We start from the raw sequence: 24,525 nt of genomic DNA, 5'->3' as shown, positions 1-24,525 counted from the left end.
GGTGTTCTACAACTTAAGCCACTTAACAGCCCTTTTTTGTGTTGAGTATTTTCAAGGTAGGGTCTCATGAACTATTTGCCCTGGGCTGGCTTCAAACAAAGATCCTCCTGATCTCTGCCTCTCAAGAAGCTAGGATTACAGGCGCCCAGCTTTGGCATGGGTGATTTTAATTCTTTTTGTTATTTTGTGTTTGCATGTGACTAGAGTTTGTCAGAATAATATGTATTTCATCATAATAGTGAAAAAACAAAGTTATAAAATAGATAAAAGGATAAAAGAACTTAAAAAGAAATATTTAACATTTAAATTTATTTGGCTAATATAAAGGAGCTCAAATTATACTTGTCACAATACCACATTACAAAGTAAAACCATATGCAAAATAAGTGTTTGTGATAAAGTCTATTCTTATTTTTTAAAAATGAATGTATCTTTTGAACATTACCCTTACAACACTCAGGGATACATTTCCTGCTAATGAAAATAGTTTAATGACTGGGAACTCAACGCCTGCTAATTCTCACTAATTGCAGAGCACAAAGCCACAAGCAATGCCACATAACATTGAGCTTGGGAGAAAGGGCTTAGCAAAAGTGTAATATTTTTAAAGCTCCCCGGTAACAATCATGTGACCCTCAGGTGGTTTCTTTTGTCCAGTGAAATCTCCTACCTGTTTTTCATTAGCCTCAGCTCCCGTTTACGTGTTGCTTCTTCAGCTAGTTGCTGGGGACTGTGCGAACTTCCTGGTGAGGTGGCCATCACTACTCCCTGTGGCAAAGCGGTAGTTGGAGCTCGGATCTGGTAAGTTGGCATGTCACCTGTGGCAGCTGCAATCAAACACAACATTACAAGTTTAAATAAACAGTTTTCAAGTTCATATTTCTGTAAAACTAACCTGGAAGTAACATATTTTTTATATGTCAATAGAGGTGACCTTGTCATGTTGAAGATGATTACTCTAAGATTACAGAAATCTTAAATATCAAAGATGCCATTCAGCATTGGGAACAAGACATGCATTCACTACACTCTCCGTATTTAAGATAGAAAACTGTCAATGCATTTCAGACAATGGCTAAAGTGGACAGGTTTTTAAACTAAGAGTTCACTTAGGTTCACATCAGTGGTGTGCAGGTAAACATTCAAGAAACATCTTGGGGAGAAGGGGAGGCCTGATCTGATTCCCACAATGGAAATACTTTCACAGTGACCAATTTTATTAAAGCCACCACTGTGACTTCACTGAATGTAGAGCTGGGAAGAGACAAGCAGTAAGTGGTACACCGTACAGATCAACATGTGAACAACCTCAAGAGCACAGAAGAAAAAAATCATTAGAAATCGTGTTGCTTTTTGTGTAATGTATGTGAGTGTACATGTTTAATTTGTAATAATGGCTGTTTTAACAACCAGTTCATAAAATGCTGAAGTAGCAGTTGGCTCTGACAAGCAGTGTATGCCAGCTTTAGCAGTACATCACTACCCTCTAAGTGTACCAAAGTGTTCCCTACCCTATACCATGCCTGAAAAGTTACTGAAAGTCCTACTCCAAGAAAGTGATGGAGGCCAGGGAAGGAATCCAGTTTACTGCAACTGCAGTTAACAACAAAAACCCCAGCATAACTATTCTTAAAACTGGCTTCTCTAGGGAGAAGTTTTTGTCTTGTTTTTTAAGGTAACACATTTCTAAGTGTTCACTTAAAATATTTTCTAAGAATAGTATAATCATACAGTTAACAGACAGATTTAATATTTACTTAATATTCAGATTGATAACTAAAAGAAAATGTTCAAAGTTTCCTAATTTATATTCAAAATTTGTCTATCAACTGCAATCAACACAGCTTCCTAGAAAAGACGGATGGATTTGAGTGGGAAAATATGTTTCTACCACCAACACTGCGACTTTGAGAGCGTGTGGTCCAGAGTTAATCTGATACTCTGATGATATATTTCAAAATACATACTCTCTCAAAGCTAACTGCAAAAAGGAGTTAAAAACAGTTACTAAATCCTACAAAATGGATCCAAACCGAATGCCAATCAAAAGAGGAAATACAGTACTTCCATATTTTTACATTTCAATGGTATTATACCCATTGAGTAAGAACTGACATTTTTCCACAATGGGAGACAAAGACTTCTTCACCTAAGTGGAATACTGTTACTGAAAAGGAAAGAAAATAGTCAAGCAGTTTCAAAAGTTAAAAACTAAACAATCTGTTTGCTTCTAATTGGGTAAACACTTTTCCACCTAGGGTTTGAGGATTAGGTGAAATAAAGAAAAATCACGGCTTTTAGGGAAGATTGCCTAAGACTCAACATAGAATTAATTAAAAGGCCATTTGCAAGAATGTACTGCCTTTTCCTTTCTTTCTTTCTCTTTTTTTTGGTGGCACTGGGGTTTGAACTCTGGGCCTCACATTTGCTAGGCAGGCAATCTTACCACTTGAACCATTCCTCCAGCCCTTCCTTTTCCTTCTTTACATAAGTTTTGAAACAATGGTAATAAATTGTAACTGGGATTAATGATCACCAGTCAAATCTCTATTAATAAGCTTGGGAAAGGTCCTAAATTTGGTTTTGTGACTATTCAAAATAGTACATGCACATCTCACTATATGTGTGGGAAATTTGCAGCTTTGGCACAATGCAGAAAAAAACAGTTGTAAACTTACTACTACAAGATTTAAAAAAAAATTGTGATCATACTGCAGAGGAGATGGGCTGGAACACAGAACAGCACAGTCCTTCCCCGTTTTCTCTTTACCCACATCCAGGGAAGAAGGTTCGGGGATGATAAAGGCTGAAACAATGCAACAGCTGGGGGCTGCGTGGGCTTTCTAAAATTGGAACAATAGCCAGTGACAAAGGAGAAGTGTACATGTCACCGCACTGACATTTGCAGGCTGCCTGGATGCAGACCTGGCTCTAGGGTTGTTCTGTCCTCACACTGCTCACAAAGAAGGGCAAAAACTGCTATAGCAATGAACCCAGGAGCTCAGTCTACTCTAAACTTTGTACACATTTGCTATTTTCTGCTACAGGAAGGAAGAGCAGAATGCCTATGTGATATACAAAAGTATCCTTTTTTAAAAAAATAAACAGGGAAGGAGGAATGTAGGAATACTTTACAGATGAAAATGGATACCAGAAATGGTTCCAAACAACTTTTGCCTGTTTCCAAAAGCCACAGTTGCCCTTAAGGACCCGATTTGACAGTATGAAGGATGGATGGCAATTCCAGATGAAGCACTCTTAAACATTTTGAGCAGTAGCTCCAAAAAATCATTTACTTTTTTGAAGGGGAAAGATAGACCTGGTTTTATTAGCTTTGGGCTGTTAGATGTTTTATAAATATAGCAGATATTCATTTTATTTGCTTTAACACAAGTCAAAGCCCACTAGTTCAAGGTACAAATATGAATTAGCATAAATTAGGTAGAATAAATTTCTGGGTTAGCTCAAAGAGTTTAGAAGATAGTATACTTCTAATGGTAAAAGGATAAAATTCTATACATTCAAAGATAATCTAATTGGTAAAGTACATTTAAAAGATATGGGCAAAGAGAATGTCTTCTTTCTGAGGAAATCTAAGTGGCAAAAAGTTTTATTTTTGAAATAAGTTATGAAAAAGTGTCTACATTAGTGAGCTTCAGTTTGCAACAAGAATTTGGTGGTAACTTAAAGCAGATTAGATACAAAGAATCATAGTTTAAAAAAAAAAAAAAAACACCCTACATTCTTTGATGACAGTTTTTTATTCCATTACCTTACAAAGGTCAATTCCTAAAAAGGTCCAAAATTACTTTTTATTCTAGATTTTTTTTTTTTCTTTTCTTGAGACAAGGTCTCACTATATGGCCCAGGGTGGCCTTGTGGTCTTCCTGCCTCAGCCTCCTGAGTGCCGGGATCACAGGGGTGCACCAACACACCCAGCTTTAAGATTCCATCTTTATTTCCTGAAAACATGTTGGGTCATCAGGGAGTACTTAAAAATTATGACTGAAGGTAGATAATAAGGAAAAGATCTTTATATGCTAATTTTATTCTCAGGAAGCAAAATCCTTCAGAGAAGTCTGGGACAGAATCTTTTCATATTGGAATGCCCTAGAACTGCACTAGCACAGTACTTGGGATGGGTACTTCATGAATTTCTGTGTGCACTGTGCAGTAAATTGTGAACTTCCTAGGGTTTCTGCACAGCCCACTGTCATTTGGAATGTGTAAATGAGCAGCCTTTCCTGTAGACACACTATTTTAGCTGTATTTAACCTTAAGAATGGGAAGTCCTACAAAATGCTATGTGTTTATTTCAAGAGCCTTTCGTAACAAAAGGCACCATATTTCTTAAATCTTCCCTTAGATATACTTTAGTGCCTAACCTGGCATTTTAAAAGCAGAGGGTTCTATTTATGTGGTCCCAACCATATAAGTCCTGAGATGAAAAATAAATTCAGGATTTTGGTATCAAAGGTTTCATGGAAAAGGTATTCCTAGAACTCTCAATTCTGGTCATTAACTTCATACCTCTCTTTGCAAGCTTTAAACACCGTACAGCAGAAAAAGCATGGGATTTGGAGTCTGGGTTCTAGTCCAGCTCTGCCACTTACCAGCCATGTGACTTGGGGCAAGTTCAGTTTCCTCATCTGTAAAATGGGGACATATTATCTCATTTCATACTCACAATAAACCCTGCAATGTATGTCACAGCATCTAGCACAGTGCCTGGCACATGGCAGGCATTCAGCATTTGTTAGTTCCCTTCCTCTTCCCTTCCTTAAATTCTGAAAGACAATGTTCCAAATTATCTTATACTGTATGTTAGTTAAAAGGCTTATAACATCCATAAATAAAAGCTCCCCTGGAGTTTCCCTTCTAACAAACCCAAGAAATTAAAATGTATGGCTCTTATTCCTTATTTTGTCTAAAAAGTTTTAAAATTTATAATACATTATAGCTATCCCTTTAGAGAATAAATTATTAGAAGGTAACATAAAAGTGTCCTTTTTGAGCAGAATTATTTAAAATAGAACCTCAAAGGTGGAGAATCACAAATGACCAAATGATATACTGTTGTCAGACTAGTAAGAAGATATATTCTTAAAATTAATACTAACTACTTCATTTTATTTCTAATACAGTGACTGAAAAGTTTTACATTACAAATGTGGGTTGCATTGTATTTGTACTGACCAATTTTGATCTACATGTTCAGAGTCTAGATTACTTAAAATTTCCATTCTTAATGACTATTTAGTATTACTAATTTAATTCATTCTTTTAAATGAAAGTAATTAGTGGCTATTAATCATGCGGAAGTGACACTAACCTTAGTCTTCTACTTGACTTAGAAGCCTGTGGTAAGGACTTTCTGATGTACTGTGATTTTGCTACTTCAAATTCTGTTTTGTTTCATTTAAGGCTGATAAAGTGTTTTGAAAGTAAAAATTAAGTTTCCCAACATCTCTGGGAGATACTCTGTGAACCTGAAAATAGAAATAACTTACTTTGTGACCAAAAGCAATACCCAGGAAACCAAAATTAAACTAGTTAAGATATCACAAGCATTTTACAAGCAATTAAGCCTTTCATTTACAAAGGGGAAACTAACATACCATGCATTCTGTTGGATTTCATGAACTCTTTCTCTTCCTTGTCGACACTGGAGGGACGCCAAGTAAACTTCTGAATGTTTTCATCAAAATACCCACTCAGATTCTCATTGAAGACTGTGAACAATAGGTAAAATTCCTTGTCTATTCCTTTCTACAGAGAAGAAAGAAACATACACAAAAAACTTGAAGGAATTCATAGCACTGTTGCACTTTCAAAGTTCATACAAAGTAAATCACATCTCCATGTAGAACTCTGAAGATTCCAGAATCAAAGTAAGACATAGCAGAATGAGAGCCAGAGTCCCAGCTATAGCAAGCAGAAATGCTATAATCCTGGGTGGGGTTTAGTTACTTTGGAAATTTAAATCGTAAGTTAAAAAATAATATCCTCATTATGAAGTCAATTTCAAGAGGAAGAGACATTGATCCTATAACTGACTCTTTATCACTAGCTAACCTCTAGCCACACTGCTGGTCCCTCCCACATACAACACTGACAACAACTTGGTGGCATTGATGACCTACCTGTGTCCCATCAGCATTGAGAACATACTTTTTACAGACTAGCAAAGGTCCTACAAGGCCAGCACTGGTGTCCTTGATTGCCTTAACTGCCAAGAAGTAAAGGTAGGTCAAGCAAGAGGGATCATCATCTGTCGGGCTGACACTTTCAGGTACTGTCCACCTGTATGTGAAGGTTTCACCTGGCTTAACATGTGCCCCTGGTTTCAGAAATCCTGAGGAAACAAGTGAATTTGTTACTGAAAGCAACATCCCAGTCTTGTCAGACTAGGTCTCCAGCCCTGGCCTGCTCTCTGATGCTGACACATTTTGCAGAAGGAAATTGTCTTCTCATACATATTCCATCAGTGGAGGCCACTGCTGTTTTATGAGATAGAAGCTGAAATCAAAGGATTAATTGTAGATTTTACAAATACCAGCATTAGCAAATGTTAAGAGTGATAGTACTCCATTCAACAATTAAATGCAAGTCCAATAAGATATCATTGAGTGTCTTTTATGTCAAATGTATTATACTTAGTCCCGCAGAAAATACCCCCAAGAGTTAAATAAGAACCCTATCTTTAAAAAGTTTCAAATCTGGGAGACTGGGAGCTTGAACAAGCAAATAATCTAAATAACTTCAAGACAGAGAAGGGAAGTGAATGTCCAAGGTTACAAAGCTGTTAATGGCAAATCCGGATATAAGCTCGGGTCTGTCTGACTTAGAAAATTGCAATTAATTCTCATTTTGTATTACCAAAGGACATATTGAATCTCTCTTACTGGAGAAGGCCACAGATTCTTTTTGCATCATGCCCTATGCTTTGCAAAAAATGCGCCCAATATGTTTTCTTACTGATCAAAGTTTTCTTTATTGACCAAAGTAAATTATGCTCCCAACAAGGATACATCAAGAAACCCTATTGAACACTGACTCTGTAATTAATAATGAAAGACAGGACTGTAAAATAGGTACAGGCGGGGGTGGGGGGATACTTATGGGAGGAAGGAGGTGAGGAGGAGATGAAGGTGTGGGATATTGTTGATGGGCTGCGTATACATATGGGAAATAGAACAATGAAACCTCTTGCGATTGCTTTAAGTGGGGAGGGAATGAGTTTGAGGTGGAGCGATGTTGGGGGCGATCTAACCAATGTACAATGTAAGCCTATTCAGAATTGTCCAAAGAATACTCCTTGTACAACAAATATATCCCAATAAAAATGAAAAAATAAGTTTTCTGAGCTGAAAAATGAAGACAGACATTTTGGCTGGGCCTGGTATTCTTTCTGCATTCGGCCCCCACCCACATACACACACACAGTCATTCTGAGCTTTTTGCTGAGGAAGAGAGCACAGGTACAGGAGGCACTGCAACAGGAGAGTATGAGAATGGGCCTGGGGAGTGAGAATTGTCCTTCCATTTCTTCCTTCTCCTTTCCCTTGCCATTACCACAAAGCATAATCCTGACTGGGCCTGGCCTCACACTAGGGCTTGAGGAAGGATCTGAGCTGGCTGTGATGTCCAGTGCAGCAATGGAGATAGGTACAGAAGAACCAGGAGTTTCCCAAGAGCAGCATCATGAAAGAAAGGATAGTTCCTGCTGCCAAAATCCAAAGCTTCCACTCCTGTGTGGAGAGCGGTCATGCTCCCTGCTCTGTGAGGGAGAGAGGCTGTATATGGTCGTCAGCCAACAATACAGATCTTTTTAAAATTATCATGTTCTTGTTGTACTGGGGATACATTGTGACATTTACAAAAGTGCTTAGGATGTATCTTAGTTAAATTCACCCCCTTTATCATTCTCCTTTATCCTCCCCCACCCATTCTGAGAACAGTTTCAACAGGTCTCATTCTTCCATTTTCATAATGAGTACATGTTTCCACCATATTCACCATTCTACACCCTTTCCTTATACCCTCCCCATGCCACTGAAACCAACCTCCAGACAGGACCTATTTTACCTTCCTGTTCTTTGTCTTTTAAAAAAAGATATTTTTGTTTCTTTAAGATGCTATCCAGGGTGTTTCATTGTGACATTTCCATGTATATATGTATTATAACCTGAATTGGTTCATCTCCTCCATTTTTCTCCTTTTCACCTTAGTCCCCTTCTTATAGTGATTTCAACAGGTTTAAAAATTCTATATTCATTCTTGTATAGAAAGTTCATCAACCATATTCACCTTCTTTACTTCCGTCTTTTACCCTCCCTCTTCTGTTAGTGACCTCCCCTTAGCATGACCTGTTTTTCATTCTTGTCCTTCATCGTTTAGGTATCTGTTTATTGTTCACTGGGATTTTGCCTTGATATTATACCTGTACATGCATTGTACTTAAGTCAGTGTAACCCCCACCATTGCTCTTCCTTACCCTTTTCCCCTGTCCTGTGTTAACAGTTTTCAGTGTTTCCTTGTGTCTTGTTCCTACACAGATGTGATGTACTTCATTGATATCTTTGTTTCCTTCTTTTCCTCCTCCCCTGGTCTTCTCTACCAGTGTCTCAGTTTTGGATATGTGCTCTGTATTTATGTGTATATATACATTTAGTGTATCTATGTATTTTACATATACATACATATTACATATATATGTGTGTAAAATGTTGCTTATAATTGTATTGGGCCTAGATTCCACACCTGAGAGAAAGCATAAGACCTTTGGCTTGCTGAACCTGGCTAACTTCACTTAAGATGATGTTCTCCACTTCCATCCATTTACCTGCAAATGACAAAATTTTATTCGTCTTTATGGCTGAATAAAATCCCATTGCATATAAATACCATATTTTCTTGATGTAATCATCATTTATGGGGCATCTTGGCTATCTCCATAGCTTAGCTATTTTGAATAATGCTGCAATAAATATAGGTGGTGCAGGTGTCTTTATTATTACCTGACATATATTTCTTTGAATATATTCCTAGGAGTGCTGATTGCTAGGATCATATGGCACTTCTATTTTTAGTTTTTTGAGGAGCCTTCATACTGTTTTCCACAGTGGTTATAGTAATTTATATTCCCACCAACAGTGTATGAGGGTTCCTTTTTCCCCACATCCTCAACAACATTTATTGTTGTTTGAGCTCTTGATGATAGTCATTCTAACAAGAGTGAGGTGGGGTCTTTATGTGGTTTTGATTTCCATTTCCCTTGCAGCCAGGAATGTTGATTTTTAACCATTTGGACTTCTTCCTTCAAAAGAGCTCTTTTCAGTTCATTTGCCCATTTCTTCATTGGGTCATTGATTTTTTTTGGAGTTTAGTTTATTGAACTCCCTGTATATTCTGGTTATCAATCCCTTGTCAGATGTATAGCTGGCAAAATTCTTGTCTCACTCTGTGGGCTGCCTCTTCAATCTGGTGACCATTTCCTTTGTTGTACAGAACATTTTAAATTTCATATAATCCCATTTGTCAATCTTTTCTCTTAGTTGGTGAGCCATTTGAGTTCTATTTAGGAAGTCATTACCTTATGCCTATTAATTCCAGTGTATTTTCTACACTAGCTTCAAGGTTTCAAGTCTTATGTTAAGATACCTAATCCACTTTGAGTTGACATTTGTATAGAGTGAGAGACAAGGATTTAGTTTCAGCTTTTTGCATGCAGATATACAGTTTTCCCAGCAACATTTGTTGAAGAGGTTGTCTTTTCTCCATCTTATGTTTTGTGTCCCTTTGTCAAAAATCAAGTGGGTGTAGTTGTGTGGATTCTGTTCTGTTCCATCAGTCTTGATGTCTGTTTCTGTGCCAACACCATGCTGTTTTTATTGCTATGGCCCCATAGAATAGTTTGAAGTCAGGTATTGTGATACTTCCAGCATTGCTCTTTTTGCTCAGTATTGCTTGGATATTTGCAATCTTTTGTGCTTACAAATGGACTTTAGGGTTGAATTTTTCAATCTCTGTGATAAATGTCATTGGAATTTTGATAGGGATTGTATTGAACATGTAGATTGATTTTGGTAGTGTAGCACTTTTCGCAATGCTGATTCACAATATTAATTCCATGTGCATCTTCTGTAGTCTTCAATTTCTTCAATGGCTTATAGTTTTCATTGTAGAGATCTTTCACTTCCTTTATTAAGTTAATTCCTAAATATTTTATTTTTTGTAAATGGAATTGTTTTCCTGTATTCAGTCTGTTCATTGTTGGCAAATAGAAAGGCTACTGATTTTTATACATTGATTTTATATCCTGCTACTCTGCTGAAAGTATACTAAATAAATATGTGATGGTAGTGTACAGAGCAAAGACTATGTGTGAGATTTAACAAAATCTTGTTAACAAAACATTGGAAATGAGGTTTTCCCCTCAGCTGTCACCAGCAGAATCTTGTGCAACTTGCAGCAGAAAGGCTCTCCATTTTAGAGAAGTGGAAGTAGTCACTTTGAGTTTACTACTTTGCTGAGGGGAAAGGAAAGAATTAACCTCTCCTACGAACCTGCTATGGGCCTGATCCTTCCTGCATTCTTTCCATCCCTTTCCAAAGCCCTATGAAGTGCATGCTATTCAGGAAGTTAAAATAATTGATCACATTCTCAGAATTGGGAAGGGAAACAAACCACCAGGACTTGAACCTGTCTAGTTTTTAGTCTTTTCCTCACTCATCCTCTTCCCTTCCTAAGCTCAGGCTGAGACTTACCATCTATATTTGGGGCTGCATCAGATGCTTTATCATAGAGCACACCATGGGGCAAAATGCTGTAGACTTTGTCAGCTTTGTTGGCAAAGGTCACCAGCAGGGTATCACCCACCTCTGCCTTGATAACTGGACCTGTAAATTTTGAAATGGGAGAGAAGTGGATGAAAAGAGACAAAAAGAAGTAAATAGGAGCAGAAGTATTATTGCATCAAAATGTGTACTCCCAGGTGAAATATCTTCCCCTCCAAAATATAAGGATGGTTTTACTGCACCAAGAATTCCAAGATGGACTTCTGTCCCAGAGGGTCCCTTTCTTTGAGTAAAAGTTGCATCAACATACTCCATATACTGAGCTCTCCAACATTGCCCTCTTATTCTGTTTTCCCCTTGTGTGAAGTAGACTGCAGCATCACTGTGAAAGACAGGAGCCTAGCTGAGAATAATCCTAACACATCCATAAATACATTAATTATGGAGTCTCATCTTGTTATCTATCCCACTTACCCCCTAAAGTCCCCAGCTTCAATAAAGATCCCAAGGGAGAGTCAACCAGCCTTAAATGTCTGCAGAAGCTGGATAGGGCTCAAGATCATTTCTCTCTTTGCCATTATACCTCCTTCCCCAGAGTTCAGCAACCAAAGAAGTCACAGGTAAACTCCTTACTTACCAATACTGGAGTCCCAGAATGGTGTCCTACAAAGTAATAAAGAGCTAACTTGTTTCTTTGTAGACAAAGCATTCCTCTATCACTTGCTGATGTCAATATGAATAAGCTCTGCATACAGTAAGTTGTTGTTGTTTTTTTTCCCCTCCCTGGTATGGGGTTTTAACTCAAAGTCTTACACCTGCTAGGCAGGTTTTCTACCACACAAGACTTGATCCCCGCCCCCCAGCCCTTTTCACTTTAGTTATTTTTCAGGTAGTGTTTCACTTTTCTTGACTGGGCTGGCCTAGACTTATACTCCTATTTTATACCTCCTGTGCAGCTGGGATGACAGGTATACACCACCATGCCCAGCTTTTTCATTGAGATGCACTCTCACTAACATTTTTGCCCCGGCAGGCCTGGAACCAAAATTCTCCTGATCTCTACTTCCCAAGAAGCTAGGATTACTGGTGTGAGCCTCCACTCCTGGTATAGTAAGCTTTTTTATATCTGGAATGATTAAGGAATGGGGTGTCAAATAGTTTAATTAATGGAGGCTTATAAGCCATATACATGAGGTAACAAATTTTAAAGACGTAAAATGTAATAATATAACATATGACTATCTCTCTACTGTCTTGTTTCCACCAATGGTAAGATCGCTCTTGTAATCACACAGACTGTCTTTCTCTTCTATTTCTATCTCATTCACCATTACATTGTAAATTTTTTGTACTCTTCCTTTTCAGCACTCTTTCTACATCTTTTCTTTTCCTCACTTTTCAATACTACAACCTCAGTTGGTACCCTCATCACCTGGGTTTAGAACATTGGGACTGTACAATTAGCACAATCTACACCCTCTATCTCACACTGGCTCAATTTAATTTCTTTTCCCAGAATAAACACTACTACAACATTAGTATCTGCAATGGTCATGGTCATTGTCATTTACCTGTCCCCAAATTTTCAATTGTTTCCAATTGCCAATCAAACAAGGTTCAAAAGAATTAAAGGACTCTTCAATTGAAACCCAGTTCATCCCAATCCTCAACTTATTGCTCTGTGCAAGTCCTCATTCCCTATGCCAGTGCTCCACTCAATCATTCTGACCTGAGCAATCTCTCTGATATAACAGGAGCTTTGCATTAACCCCTGCATCCAATATTTCACTCTCTTTACTATTCACTTACATAAATTTTGTCACTCTTGAAGATTCTGCTTCAATTCCTCTTCTCTGGCTATCTTTGCTATCTCTGAAGATCCAGAGAATTCACTGACTCTTACTCATAACTTGTAAAGTTATTTCTCTCTCCTGTGCACAGTTAATTTCTCTGCATAAGGGCAGGAACAATGTCCTAGACATCTTTGTATCCCTCATGCTAGCTAATGCATTGTTTTCATATATCACATTAAATATCAGTTGAATATAGTCTAATCTTTTATATTTCAGAAGGCACTTCAGAATTCTAGAAGGCATTATTTTAAAATCTAGTTCTCACACTGACCAATAATGAAAGTTGACTTCAAAGAGTTTTTCATATATGGTTCCCACAAGTTCTCTAGGAAAGGTTCAAGTGCTTTACTTTGGTGGAAGAATGTATGTATATATGTATGTATGAAATGAAGAACATATGAAATGAAGAAACTAAGTGTGTCTTATTGTTGATCACAAATACAATTTAGAAAGGATCCTGGGAAAAGAGTGATCATTTTTAGTATTCCATTGTTTCATGCACTCATAGACATCATGGTATGTGATTACTTAAACAACAACATTACACTCATCAGAGCAGGGCCCAGAATACCAGTGAGGTCACAGGGAAAGTCAACAGCAAGCCTCTCTAGAGAGGGGCTTAGAAACAGCAGGGTGCTTACCTGCGAGAGGCATTTAGGGGAAGACCGCTGAATTTATCATAACCTAGAGGACCATAATCCCAAAGAACTTTTTCAGCTGCTATAAAGTAGCGCCTCTGCTGCCCATTCATCTTGGGGTGAAGAATGTCACTTTTGCAGTTACCAACATTGTATTGCCCCAGCATGCCAGCTGCAGAACCACAAACCAGGGAGTAAATGAAATCACACAGGAAAAGATAAACAGATTTGTCTTCGTGAACATTTAAGACTTTTATACAGAAAATTGCCTATAACAAAGTTAAAAACAAAAGATCAGCTGTGGGGAGGAAGAAATTTTGTAGCATATATGACAAAGGATTTATATGTGAATCACTTGGGTTGTAGCTCATTGGTGTGGTGCTTGCATGAGGCCATGAGTTCAATCCCCAGCATCATCGGGAGGGCAAAAGAAGAGGGAACAGGGGAGGGGAATTATGATAAAAGTACTTTATGTCCATGTATGAAAATAGAATAATGAAATCTATTAAAATTGTAAAAAGGTGGGGCTAAGAATAAGTAATAATGAGGCAAACCTGATCAAAGTACATTACATGCATGTATGGAAATATCACAATGAAACCTTTGTGTAATCAATACATACTAATTAAAAATCAATAACAAGAAGAAAAAAGGTACATCTCTAATAGAAAATTAACAAGGAACATACATGGATTATTCCAAAAGAAATAATATTAGCCAATAAACAAATGAAAAGTATTTCAACCTTAATACCTTAATTGCAGCCAAACAGAACTGCTATTCATTGATCAGATGATTGATAAAAACTACAAAGGATTAGCAATTCTCAGTGTTGGCAGATAAGTGGAGGGAGGGGTGTGCTTACACATGTGGGTGGAACAGTAATAAGTTCTTTAAAAAATTTGAGCAGTGTGTGTCCACAGCTGTAAAAAAATTGGACTCTGATCCAGGAATTCCAAATCTGCTTTTCCTAAGGAAATGTTCAGATGGAAGTGCAAGCATATATATAAACTGTTTAGAATAGCAAAAAATGGAGAAAAATTGTTAAGCAATAGATGTTGGTTAAATAATGTGGACACTGGAATCCTTAACAGTACTTCGATGTCACTGTCATGAGATATTGCTCTGATTATTAATGAGTGGGAGAAGTAAGCACAGAGCAGTATTAACAGACTGGTTTTATAAATGACATACTTATATATACAGGTGTGGGAAACAGTGAAGGAGCTTACTCATGAAAATATGATGCCAACATCTCTAAATGTGACCATTGATTTTTAAAATCAAATTAGACATTTTCTAACTTTTATGACATTTTCCTGAGGATATGGACAGTTCAGGAAGCACATTAACTTACGTTCACAAACCACTGACCAAACTTGGCAACTTAATAGTCTCAAATGGTTGCTATTGTCTTGTTTTTAAATCTAGATATGGAATTCCTAGACAAAAAAATTTCTTCCTAGATTTATCAGCATGAGGCCTCTTAAGAACAGGAGCCTTGTTTTGTTTGTCCTTGTCATCTCAGACTCGTATCTGGGACATAACTGACCAACTTCTGAGCTGAATTTAGTTTAACTGGAATAACCCAGCTGACTAATGCTAAGATTAGTTGCATAAGGTTGATAGGAATAAGAATGTGTTATTGAAGATCCCTGAACAGTTGGATCTCTGTATGTGAGTGACTGTGTATAGTTAGAAGTATCCAAATTTAATCAGACATTATTTGTCCTGTGTCAATCTCACTGGCACATTTTTTTCTCTCCCTGCTTTTCTCCCATCTTAGATCTGACACTTTATATGTCATATAATGCTGCCGATGCTTCTTAGCTAGCATTTTCCCACAGAATCCTTTCTGCACACATACGTCTTATTAATCTTTCCAAACCACTATACTGATTATGGTATGCCACTAGTGTGCCAAAGGATCCAAGACTCACAAATGCCTTTTAGACACAGTCACGCCTCCTTAGCTTAACCAGTCTTTCCACCAACACACATTTCAGACTTCAGTATGTTTTCAAAGAGGAATAATCCACTGAGGGCTGAAAACATGAGGGCCCAGTCTGCCTCCTTAGGCTTCTCCTTCATCACTCCTCTGGGATGAACCTTATGGTCCAGCTAAGTAAGGACCTATTCTGTGCAGTCTTAAAGAACCAGGACTGAGTTATTCAATAGGCATTTAAGTCAACACATGTATTTCATGGGCATAAAGAATGCTATATATCAATGAATTTTTTCTTAAAATAAGGAAGAACATTCTAATAGAGAAGTCTAGAGAAGAGCTAAGCTGATACAATTACTCACATGAAATTCAAAAACTGGATGGAGAATTGATGCTGATTATCTAAACAGACTTTTCCAGTGCTAAAAATTTATTCTATACACAGTTACTCAAAGAGAACATGTGCTTTTCTCAATTTACATTTCTTCCTCTGCCTGGAAACCTTTCTTCCTTCTTTTCAAATCTATTCAAATCCCACTCACATTTTAAGGTTCAGCTTAGGATTCAACTCCTCAGGAAGCCCCAGATCCTCTATAGTAGTGAGTATAATGTCCACAGAAAATTGATCTCATGCCTGCATTTTACTCATTTTATGTCTACCAGATTGTTGGCTCTTTGAAGGTGTCATCATTTTTTAATCTTCCCATTTTGTTCATAAGGACATGATTAACAAATATCTGTGGGCAAAATGCCAACTAAAAGAATGTTCTGTTTTCCTATATATTTAATTAAGCATCATATATATACCAAACAGCAAGCACTGGACAAGCACCAGTGACTGGTTTAATTGTGCCATTCTAAGCAGCTCCACACTGGTCTTTGTTCTTTATACCTTGTAGATGGTCACTGACTTGGCAGGTTATCATCCATTTCCCAGAATTCTCAACTATCATTTCTGCCATGAGGAAGGTAGCTGGGAACAGGTTGACAACATCAGTCCGATGCCCTCTGCTGATGAAGGTGTTACCATAAAAATAGATGGGATGGATGTCAATCTCATTCCCCATTCCAAACAGATGCCAGGACACAGATTCACCAACACACATTTCAGGCTCGGGAAAGTTTCCAAAAAGGAATCCATTGAGGGCTAAAAGCAGAAACACACTAGTGGGCGATGACTCTCCTACAGAGGTGAACAGGACCAAAACATTGGTAATACTGGAAAACCAAAGCAGATCATTGGTTATAATGTTTTTTGGAGACATTCTAGCTCTTAAAAAGTAGTATGGAAAGAAAGGAAATAAAAACTTTGACTTGGGTTTTTTTTTTTTTGAGACAAAAACACTCAGTAGAAGTAAAGATCAAGCCAGACATGTTGCTACATACCTGTAATCCCAGCACTCAGATGGTTGAGGCAGGAGGACCACAAGTTCCAGACAAGCCTTGGCTATACTACATAGTGAGACCCCCATCTCAAAAAAACAAACAAACTAAACTAAAAGGAGAGGGAGAAGGATAGGGAGGGAAAGGGGAAAGGGGAGGACAAAGGGGAAGAGAAGAGGGAGGAGGAGGAAAAAGAGGAGATTGGCACACACTGAAAGCTGCATGTGAGCATAATTTTAAGTTCAGAAGAAGATCAAGTGCTGCTCACACTTCCAGGATGTCTCAGTCAGCTCCCATCCTATTCCTTTATTTGTATATCTACCATCCACACCAGAATCTGTGTTCCTCAGAACTAGAAACTGTCTTGCTCATCTAATGGCTATCAGGATCTAGCAGAAAAGCTGGAATATAGTATCCACTTAATTTAATGACAAACGCATGCAGCAGAATGATAAAAGAAAGGGTCTAATTTGAGGGCACTACAAGAGATGTTTACATTTTGTTAATTTAAAAAGTAAAAAGATAAAGCAGTTTTTACTAGATGATTTCATGACAACATTCAGGCTGACTCAGTAAAGATGATTCTGAGATAGACAAGCAAAAAACGAATGAACTGGGAGGCTTACATTAAAGATTTCCTTTATGTCCACTAGAACTATCTGGGAAAAAAGTGGAGAGAGACCACTTAATCCCCACATCCTAAAATGCTACATTAAACCCCACTCTGCAAAACTGGCACGCTAAGTTTTCTATTTCAATTGTCAGTGTAACTGTAGAGATTTCACTATTTTGTACAGATGCAAGGTCTGGTGTACAACAGATGTTCAATAAGTGTTGTTGGTTTAAAGAAAGTCTGGGAATACAACATAACAAACTCACAAGTATGTACTGAAACCCTACTCGTATAGTTTGGTATTACAACCCTGCGCATCGTACTCAGTTTGGCTTGTCCTCTCTCAGATTTGTTTAGGTTCCAGCATGTGTTATGCTTTATTTATACCACTTTCAAGCCACTGTTGTCACTAAGTTATACATCTCACAAAACCAGGTTCAACATGCCTCCCTCATAGTACCTTATGCCATGGCATAAAAACATGGCATGTATTTGAGAGCATGAGAGATACTCACCATGCATTTTGTTGCTTCTCTGAAATACAGCATCATCTTTGTCTACTGAATCTGGGTCAGTGCAGAAATGTCTGATATTTTCATCAAGGTACCAGCTTTGATTCTCTTCCACGAGAGTAAACATTATAATGAACTCTCTATCCACATCAGCCCTTGTCCCTGAATATCTGTTCAGCATACCTATTGGGCACATTCAAGAGACTAGATTAAAAAGTTCAAGGTGAACTAAATCAAAGTGATCTTTCCTTTCTGCCAATGATGTTGGGTAGGCCTGAAATTTGTCAAGAACACAAATATATATAGACAACCCATAACTCACAATATAAAGCAGCAAAAGGCTTTGATGGAAATGACAGAACTATCGAAAAGCAAAGTCATAAAACAGAAATTTTCACAAGTGCAGACCTGGAAAACCTGGCCATTCCTCAAGGGAGTAGATTTTATTGACAGCGCAGACACACTAAATCAGTTAAAAGTGAGTAAAAAGAAACTAATTAGGTAAAATAATGAAGCAAAAGCAATCCCTAATAATTTTACTAAAATTTTCACTTTCCTACATATAGTGTTAAGGAATGCTATGTTATAAAACATAAATGATGTATGTTTCAGAATGCTGCTATGATTCTTAAACAAAATGTGAATTATTAACCCCTCAATATGGTGTCAGATTGATACATTACAAGAACTTTCCTAATCCTAAAGAAAGTTTAGAGGACACATATTCTGTATGGAGTATGGAACGAAGGAAGGAAACACACTACACACTAGTTAACTGAGAATAGACTCCTGAGGACTGGGAGTTGCCTTACCTTCCTTACACACCAGCAAGGGTCCAATTAGCCCAGAGCAGATATCCTTAGGGGCATCGATGTGTGAATGGTACACCCAGGTCAGGCAGTTGGCATCTGCAGGAGCAGGTGCATATTCCTCTCTCACTGGCCAGACGTAGGTATAGTTTTTGCCAGGAGGAACCATGTCATTCATCACCCTTGTTCCTGCCAGACGCTCCATCTGGGTATAAGGCTCCTTCCAAGAAAAAATAAAAAATGTAATTAAAACACTGAGATCTCATGCTACAGTGGAGAAATCCAAAGTTTCAGAGTCAAACATTAATGAATGTAAGTGTACTTTGCTGTGGGACTCAAGGCAAAGTTACTTGAAATGTCCTGTTTCCCATAATTAAAACTGGAATGTTGATATCTACCCCACAGGGACATGACAACTGAATGAGGCAATGTATATAGAGTGATTCACACAGAAACAAGGTCTTTTATCCCCATTCAGTAACAGAATCAGGTTCTTAAGTTCTCATAATAAAGGCTCTTTCTGATAAGCTGACTACACAAATCAAGAGAATTTCAATTCACCTTACTTGACATTATCTCAAGAAGGGAGAAAGAAACTGCAGAAGAATAACAAGCACTTCTTGGGGACTCATTAAACTTTCAGCACCCATTTGGATCTCATCAGAGATAGACAGGAAGGTTAAGGCATTCTTCCGCTTCCAGGGGATTTTAAAGTTCTGTGAAGTCGGACCATGATATGCATTATGAATACATGGGAGGACAGAAGAATAAAGCAGAGTGGTTTGTGGAATGTAATTTTGGGTCAAGATATAAAGGATATCCAAGAGGAGATGTGTACTGTGCAAGGTGGAAAGTCTGCTGCAGAGTGGGTAGGGAAAATGGGCGGAGCACTCCCACAATCTCTTTCATAACCTAAGAGTCTTATGCAAGGTTTTTCAATTAAGAAAAATTACTGCTAGAAATAGCGTGAAACCCACCTAATTAGAAGGCAGGTGACCAATCTGTGCACATTATAATTATAAGAAGCTTCAAAATGGAAGTAGGATTTGAGGGTTCTCAAAGAATGGGGAAGAGTTACACTTAATAAAAAGAAGGCAAAAGGGGCTAGAGGGAGGTGATCATGGATGCACTCCAGGTCCACTCGCCATTCATTCTCTCTCACATTTGCCATTCATTCATTCATTCGACAGCATGAATTGCATATAGGACCCATGCTAATGAATGAGGTAGGCATTAGGAATACAAAATCAAATAAGACAGTAAGTGCCAGGGTAGCTGAGGTAAGCCTAAGAGAAGATATGACCAAAAATCTAAAATTACCTTTTTAACAAATTCTACTCTGAAAACATAATTTGATGATTGGAGAAGGATTTCAGAAGAAAACAATAGTTAAGTTACTACTGTCTGCCAAGTATAGTGGTCATTTTGTATATATTACCACATTTACTCTTTAAAGCAACTCAATATGGTAGGCATTAATATTCAATTCACAGAATAACAGGCTAGCATGTGGCTGAGCCAGATTAGAATCTATTTATGCCTGACTTATCTTCAAAATTATTGAGAATAGAGTATATGGACCATTTGTATACTCATTGACCTAACTTACTTCTTTTAGATATTAACTTTTAATAACTTTTATTCAAAAAAGAATATAAATAATTTCCCACATTCAGCTCACATGCTACATAATACCTCAAGTAAGAAATACCAGTATAAAGTCAGAGAAAACATAAATGTAAGAGACAGGAATCATTTCAATGATTAAATCCCTTCTATATTAACTGTAGCTCTGAATTTCTGGTAATATTTAGGTTATATTGTTAGATATAAGGTTAATATTTACTAAGTTAATATAATTGGGTTAACAGTTTCTTAGTCCATAAAAATAAACTTACCAATTCCTTGAGAGGAACTTTTTGCTAATGCTAAGTTCTAAGAGTATCTTCAAGAATATTATTATATACACATTATTTAATACTATGATTTATATATTCGATGTTTTTGAGAATAATTTCTAAAAATGCAAAAGCATTCTTCTAAAAATATTTTGACATTGTCTCTGAATACAAGGTGAGAATATTTTTACTCAAAATTAAACTAATACTGGTTTTGCTGCTTTCTAACTTGATAAATGATGTTACTTGATAGAGGAAGACAAAGGAGAAATCCAGAAGGCTACCTTCTATCTGTTAAATTCAAACAACATTTTTTAAAAAAATCCTTATGCTATCTGAACTCTAGCAGCATTTAATATTTTAAGTTCCCTCTTCCCTAAATAATTCCTGTGACATCTCCCTGTCCTCTGGGCCAGTCTTCTGCAGTTTGGTTTTCTAGTTCTTTCTCCACTATCTGCTGTCCACTGTGAGAAATCCTCAAGGTAACAATGTTGGCTCCTTCCTCCCATGCCCAGTGCCTCCTTCTTGCTTGACGGCACAGTCACGACAGTGCCACCAGTCAGTCTCACACCCATGGCTCCCACTTTTATCTTCACCCTCCTCTCTGAGCTTTGTGCTGATACCTGTCTTTTTGCATTTACACTTGGAAATACCAAATGATTTAATTGCCACCTTTTCCAGGAGCATTACCTCTCTCTCCTCTACCAAGCCTGGTCCTCAACCACTGTCTCCTCTCTAGCTGAAAGGCACCACCAGTATTCAATGCCACAGTCAGAAATAAAGACAAAATTCTTAGCTTCCTCCGCTTCTTCCTTTCCAATTTCCACACCAAAAGCCCTGTTCTTGCTTTTCCTCAAATTCATCCATTTCTGTCCATCACCACATAGACCATGTCTTGCTTCTTTTCAAATTCTTCCATTTCTGTCCATTACCACCATCTTAGCCCTCATCCAAACTGCAATCATCTCTCACATGAGCTTTCTCAGTAACCTCCCAGCTAGGTTCCCTGCTTCTCTTGCCTCTCTGAAAGTTATCCTTTCAAATCTCAAATCCAATTTTATTTTTCCCTATTAAAATCATTCCATGGCTTCTTATCAGTGTAGAGATGAAAGTCAAAAGTATTTAATGTGGATTTCAACATGCAACAGCAGCTGACTCAAGCAATCTTGAACTCCCTGGACTAGATCAGTTTTCTAAGTTTCATTCCCACAGAGAGAAGGGCATCAGTCAATAGTCACACTCACAGCCACTGAAATTAGACTGCCTAGAATCAAATCCTATCTCATTGCTTATTGGCAAGGTTACCTGACAATTTCCTTCTTTTCTACGAGTCTTAGCTTCTTATGTATAAGATGGTGATAATTACAATATCTACCTCATAGATTTGTGAAGACTTATATGATATAGTATCTATGAAGCACTGTCACAGTGCCGCCTGGAATATAGTAACAATTCAATAAACATTGCCTATTATTTACTGATAGCATTGCCTTAAGTTTTTAATTATATATGAAATTTTTAACTACATACACACACATATATATAGGCACACACCTATATACCGTGTATGTAATTACTTGATCAATTTACATCTCCTGTGTTAGTAAGTTCCATGAAAGCAAGTACCAAGTGTCTTCATGCTCATAATTGTACCCATAGAATCTACCTCAGTGCCTGGTACAGTGGGTACTCAATATACATCTGTTGAATAAAATAATAAATGAGTCATTATCTTATACTATCCTTATTCATAGCCCAGTGAATAAATGTATGATTTGGAAGCTTCTGAATAGATAGAAAGATAGATAGATAGATAGACAGATGATAGATAGATAGATAGATAGAGATAGAGGCTGAGGACTGGGAATTAGGGGACTTGATTTGAAGCTTCAATTGATAGAACTCATTTTACTACTTTGATTATATAATAGAAATCAATACAAATAGCAGTTGTTCTAGAGATTTTTTACTGAGTTGGCTTTGGAAATCATTGACAGTTATTGTTGAAATGAGCCCCATACAAATTCTTGGTACTGTTTTTCAAGATGAAGAATATCATTTGAGAATATTAAGAAAAAGTGATTTGGAGTAGATAGCTTATTAAGTTGTTATGAAAGCTATTCCAAGAAAGAAGTTTGATGAAGGTTTTAAACAATAGTATCTTTAGAAATCTAAGACAATAAGGCTATATTCAGTTGGTTGTATATGTTCCAGGATATGTGAGCTTTTAAGAATTGTAATATACAAGGCTGTGGATGTAGGTCAATAGTAATGTGCTTGCCTAGTACACCCAGGCCCTGAATTTGATCCCCAGTACCACACACACACACACACACACACATACACACACACAAATAGTAAGTAAAAATTTCTACCCATCAGATTTGAGAATTTTGAGCATTTAATGGTTTGGGAAGAAATAAGCTGACTCACAAACAAATGACAGAAGAGTAAGATATGCAAAATTTTTAAGGACAACTTGTCAATTCCTATTCAAAAAAGGTATATGAAATAACCAGAAATGTTACTCTTAAGAATTTGTGTGATACCACTTTTAAATTCTTGCATTTTAGTCAGAAGCTACCATTTTTATGGATGTTAGCAGTTTATTGACCTGATATTTGTGAATGGTCTGTTTGGGAAGTAAAATTATGTAATGCAGTTCTCAAGACAGGAGCACTATTAATAAAAAATTCCTTTTCTCTTTTTTTTTAACTGTATGATGTTCCTCAAATTAATGGCAATGTACCTTATGCCGCTGAATTTCCAAAGTGTACCATTTTTTACTATGCTTTAAATAAATAGAAAATAATTCTGCTACTGATCTTCAATTTTGCCATTCATGTTTCTATATTCCACTCAAGATTCCACTTTGCAAGTGTGAGAGTGTCTAGGTTTTGAATGGCACATGCCATTTCTGGAAAATGTATATGGAAGCTAACTATTGCTTTGTACAAATGATGACCCCCCTTGTTTTAAGAAGAAATGCATCTAGGAGCAGTTGTTTGGCAATGTAGGAAGCAAGCACTAGCTTGCTTTTTATTGGCATTTTTAAAATGGTTAATGTAAGCAAAGCTGAACTGTAAATCTTCATTCAGGGATATGTATTAAGATTATGGAAGGTGTATAAACTATTGGTGGGGAGAAAGTGGGTTTCATTAGGTTAATCTTCTATGACCCTATGATCCACTCTTTCCTTGAAGGATTTTGAAAAGTGGAAATATCAGTTTGTTGCATTTCCTCTGTTGTTTTTAAAAGAACAAATCCCAAGCCCTACAAATGGCTTGTACTGGACTTTTATGATTGAATTAAAGATTGTTAAACATGAAGAAAGGAATTTATCTGAGAAACACACTTGAAAATGCTTTTCAAAATATATAATGTGGAAGTAACCTAAATAATAATTATATATCTGTACAGAAAGTACAGAACAGCATTATAGCTTAATCCCCTCTATGTAAATGAACAAAGAAATACATGTTCATAGACATAAACACTCACATATGGTAATATGGTGGTAATATTTGTATAGGAAAACTTCTAAGAAAGATTGATTACATGAGAAATTGTTCAAATTAAATAAGAAATTTTTATGTATGGAATTGTTTGCCTTTGGTGTAAGAAATGAAAGAAAGTAGCCTTTTCTTTTTTATATCTCTCTGAATCTTAATAATTTCTAACCATATTTATATACTACTTTTTCTTTAATTTTTTACCTTGAATTAATTTAAATGAGGAAATCAGATTGCATGTCATTTCCCCCTTCTTTATACTTTTCTAAAATTTAAAAGCCAATCAAATTTATTTTAAGATAGTCCAGCCAGGTGTTGGTGTCTCATGCCTGTAATCCTAGCTACTCAGGAGGCAGAGATCAGGAGGATTACGGTTTGAAGCCATCCCAGGCAAATAGTTCCATGAGACCCTATCTCAAAAATACCTAACACAAAAAGGACTAGTGGAGTGGTTCAAGGTGAAGGCCCTGAGTTCAAGCCCCAGTACCACCAAAAAAAAAAAAAAAAAGTCCTGATACTTAAACATATTTCTTGTAGAATTCAAGAAAATGCTAGTTAATGAT

General features: G+C 37.0%; 1 protein-coding gene across 11 annotated transcripts in view; it reads right to left on the bottom strand.

Moving 5' to 3' along the window:
• Positions 1–24,525, bottom strand: part of LOC109678599 (cAMP-responsive element modulator-like) — a 44,222-nt gene that overhangs the window by 5,596 nt on the left and 14,101 nt on the right. The window contains exons 2-11 of one of the 11 annotated variants that reach the window (XM_074056143.1): positions 18,556–18,772; positions 17,747–17,926; positions 16,128–16,382; positions 13,294–13,462; positions 11,042–11,181; positions 10,770–10,901; positions 6,144–6,355; positions 5,619–5,769; positions 5,333–5,489; positions 3,725–4,649 (exon numbers count right to left, since the gene is read on the bottom strand). In XM_074056143.1, coding sequence (XP_073912244.1) covers positions 5,452–5,489; positions 5,619–5,769; positions 6,144–6,355; positions 10,770–10,901; positions 11,042–11,181; positions 13,294–13,462; positions 16,128–16,382; positions 17,747–17,926; positions 18,556–18,757 — 1,479 coding nt within the window. In that variant the 5' untranslated portion in view covers positions 18,758–18,772 and the 3' untranslated portion in view covers positions 3,725–4,649; positions 5,333–5,451. Of the gene's footprint in view, positions 1–670; positions 1,956–3,724; positions 4,650–4,682; positions 4,788–5,332; positions 5,490–5,618; positions 5,770–6,143; positions 6,356–10,769; positions 10,902–11,041; positions 11,182–11,436; positions 11,463–13,293; positions 13,463–16,127; positions 16,383–17,746; positions 17,927–18,555; positions 18,773–24,525 lie in introns of those variants that run through there. The other 10 variants (XM_074056144.1, XM_074056142.1, XM_074056145.1 and 7 more) reach the window with 10 other exon arrangements.

The sequence above is a fragment of the Castor canadensis genome, chromosome 15 (assembly GCF_047511655.1).
Source record: "Castor canadensis chromosome 15, mCasCan1.hap1v2, whole genome shotgun sequence".
NCBI lineage: Eukaryota > Metazoa > Chordata > Mammalia > Rodentia > Castoridae > Castor > Castor canadensis.
The sequence above is the reverse complement of the archived record's forward strand: the minus strand, read 5'-3'. Positions and strand labels throughout refer to the sequence as shown.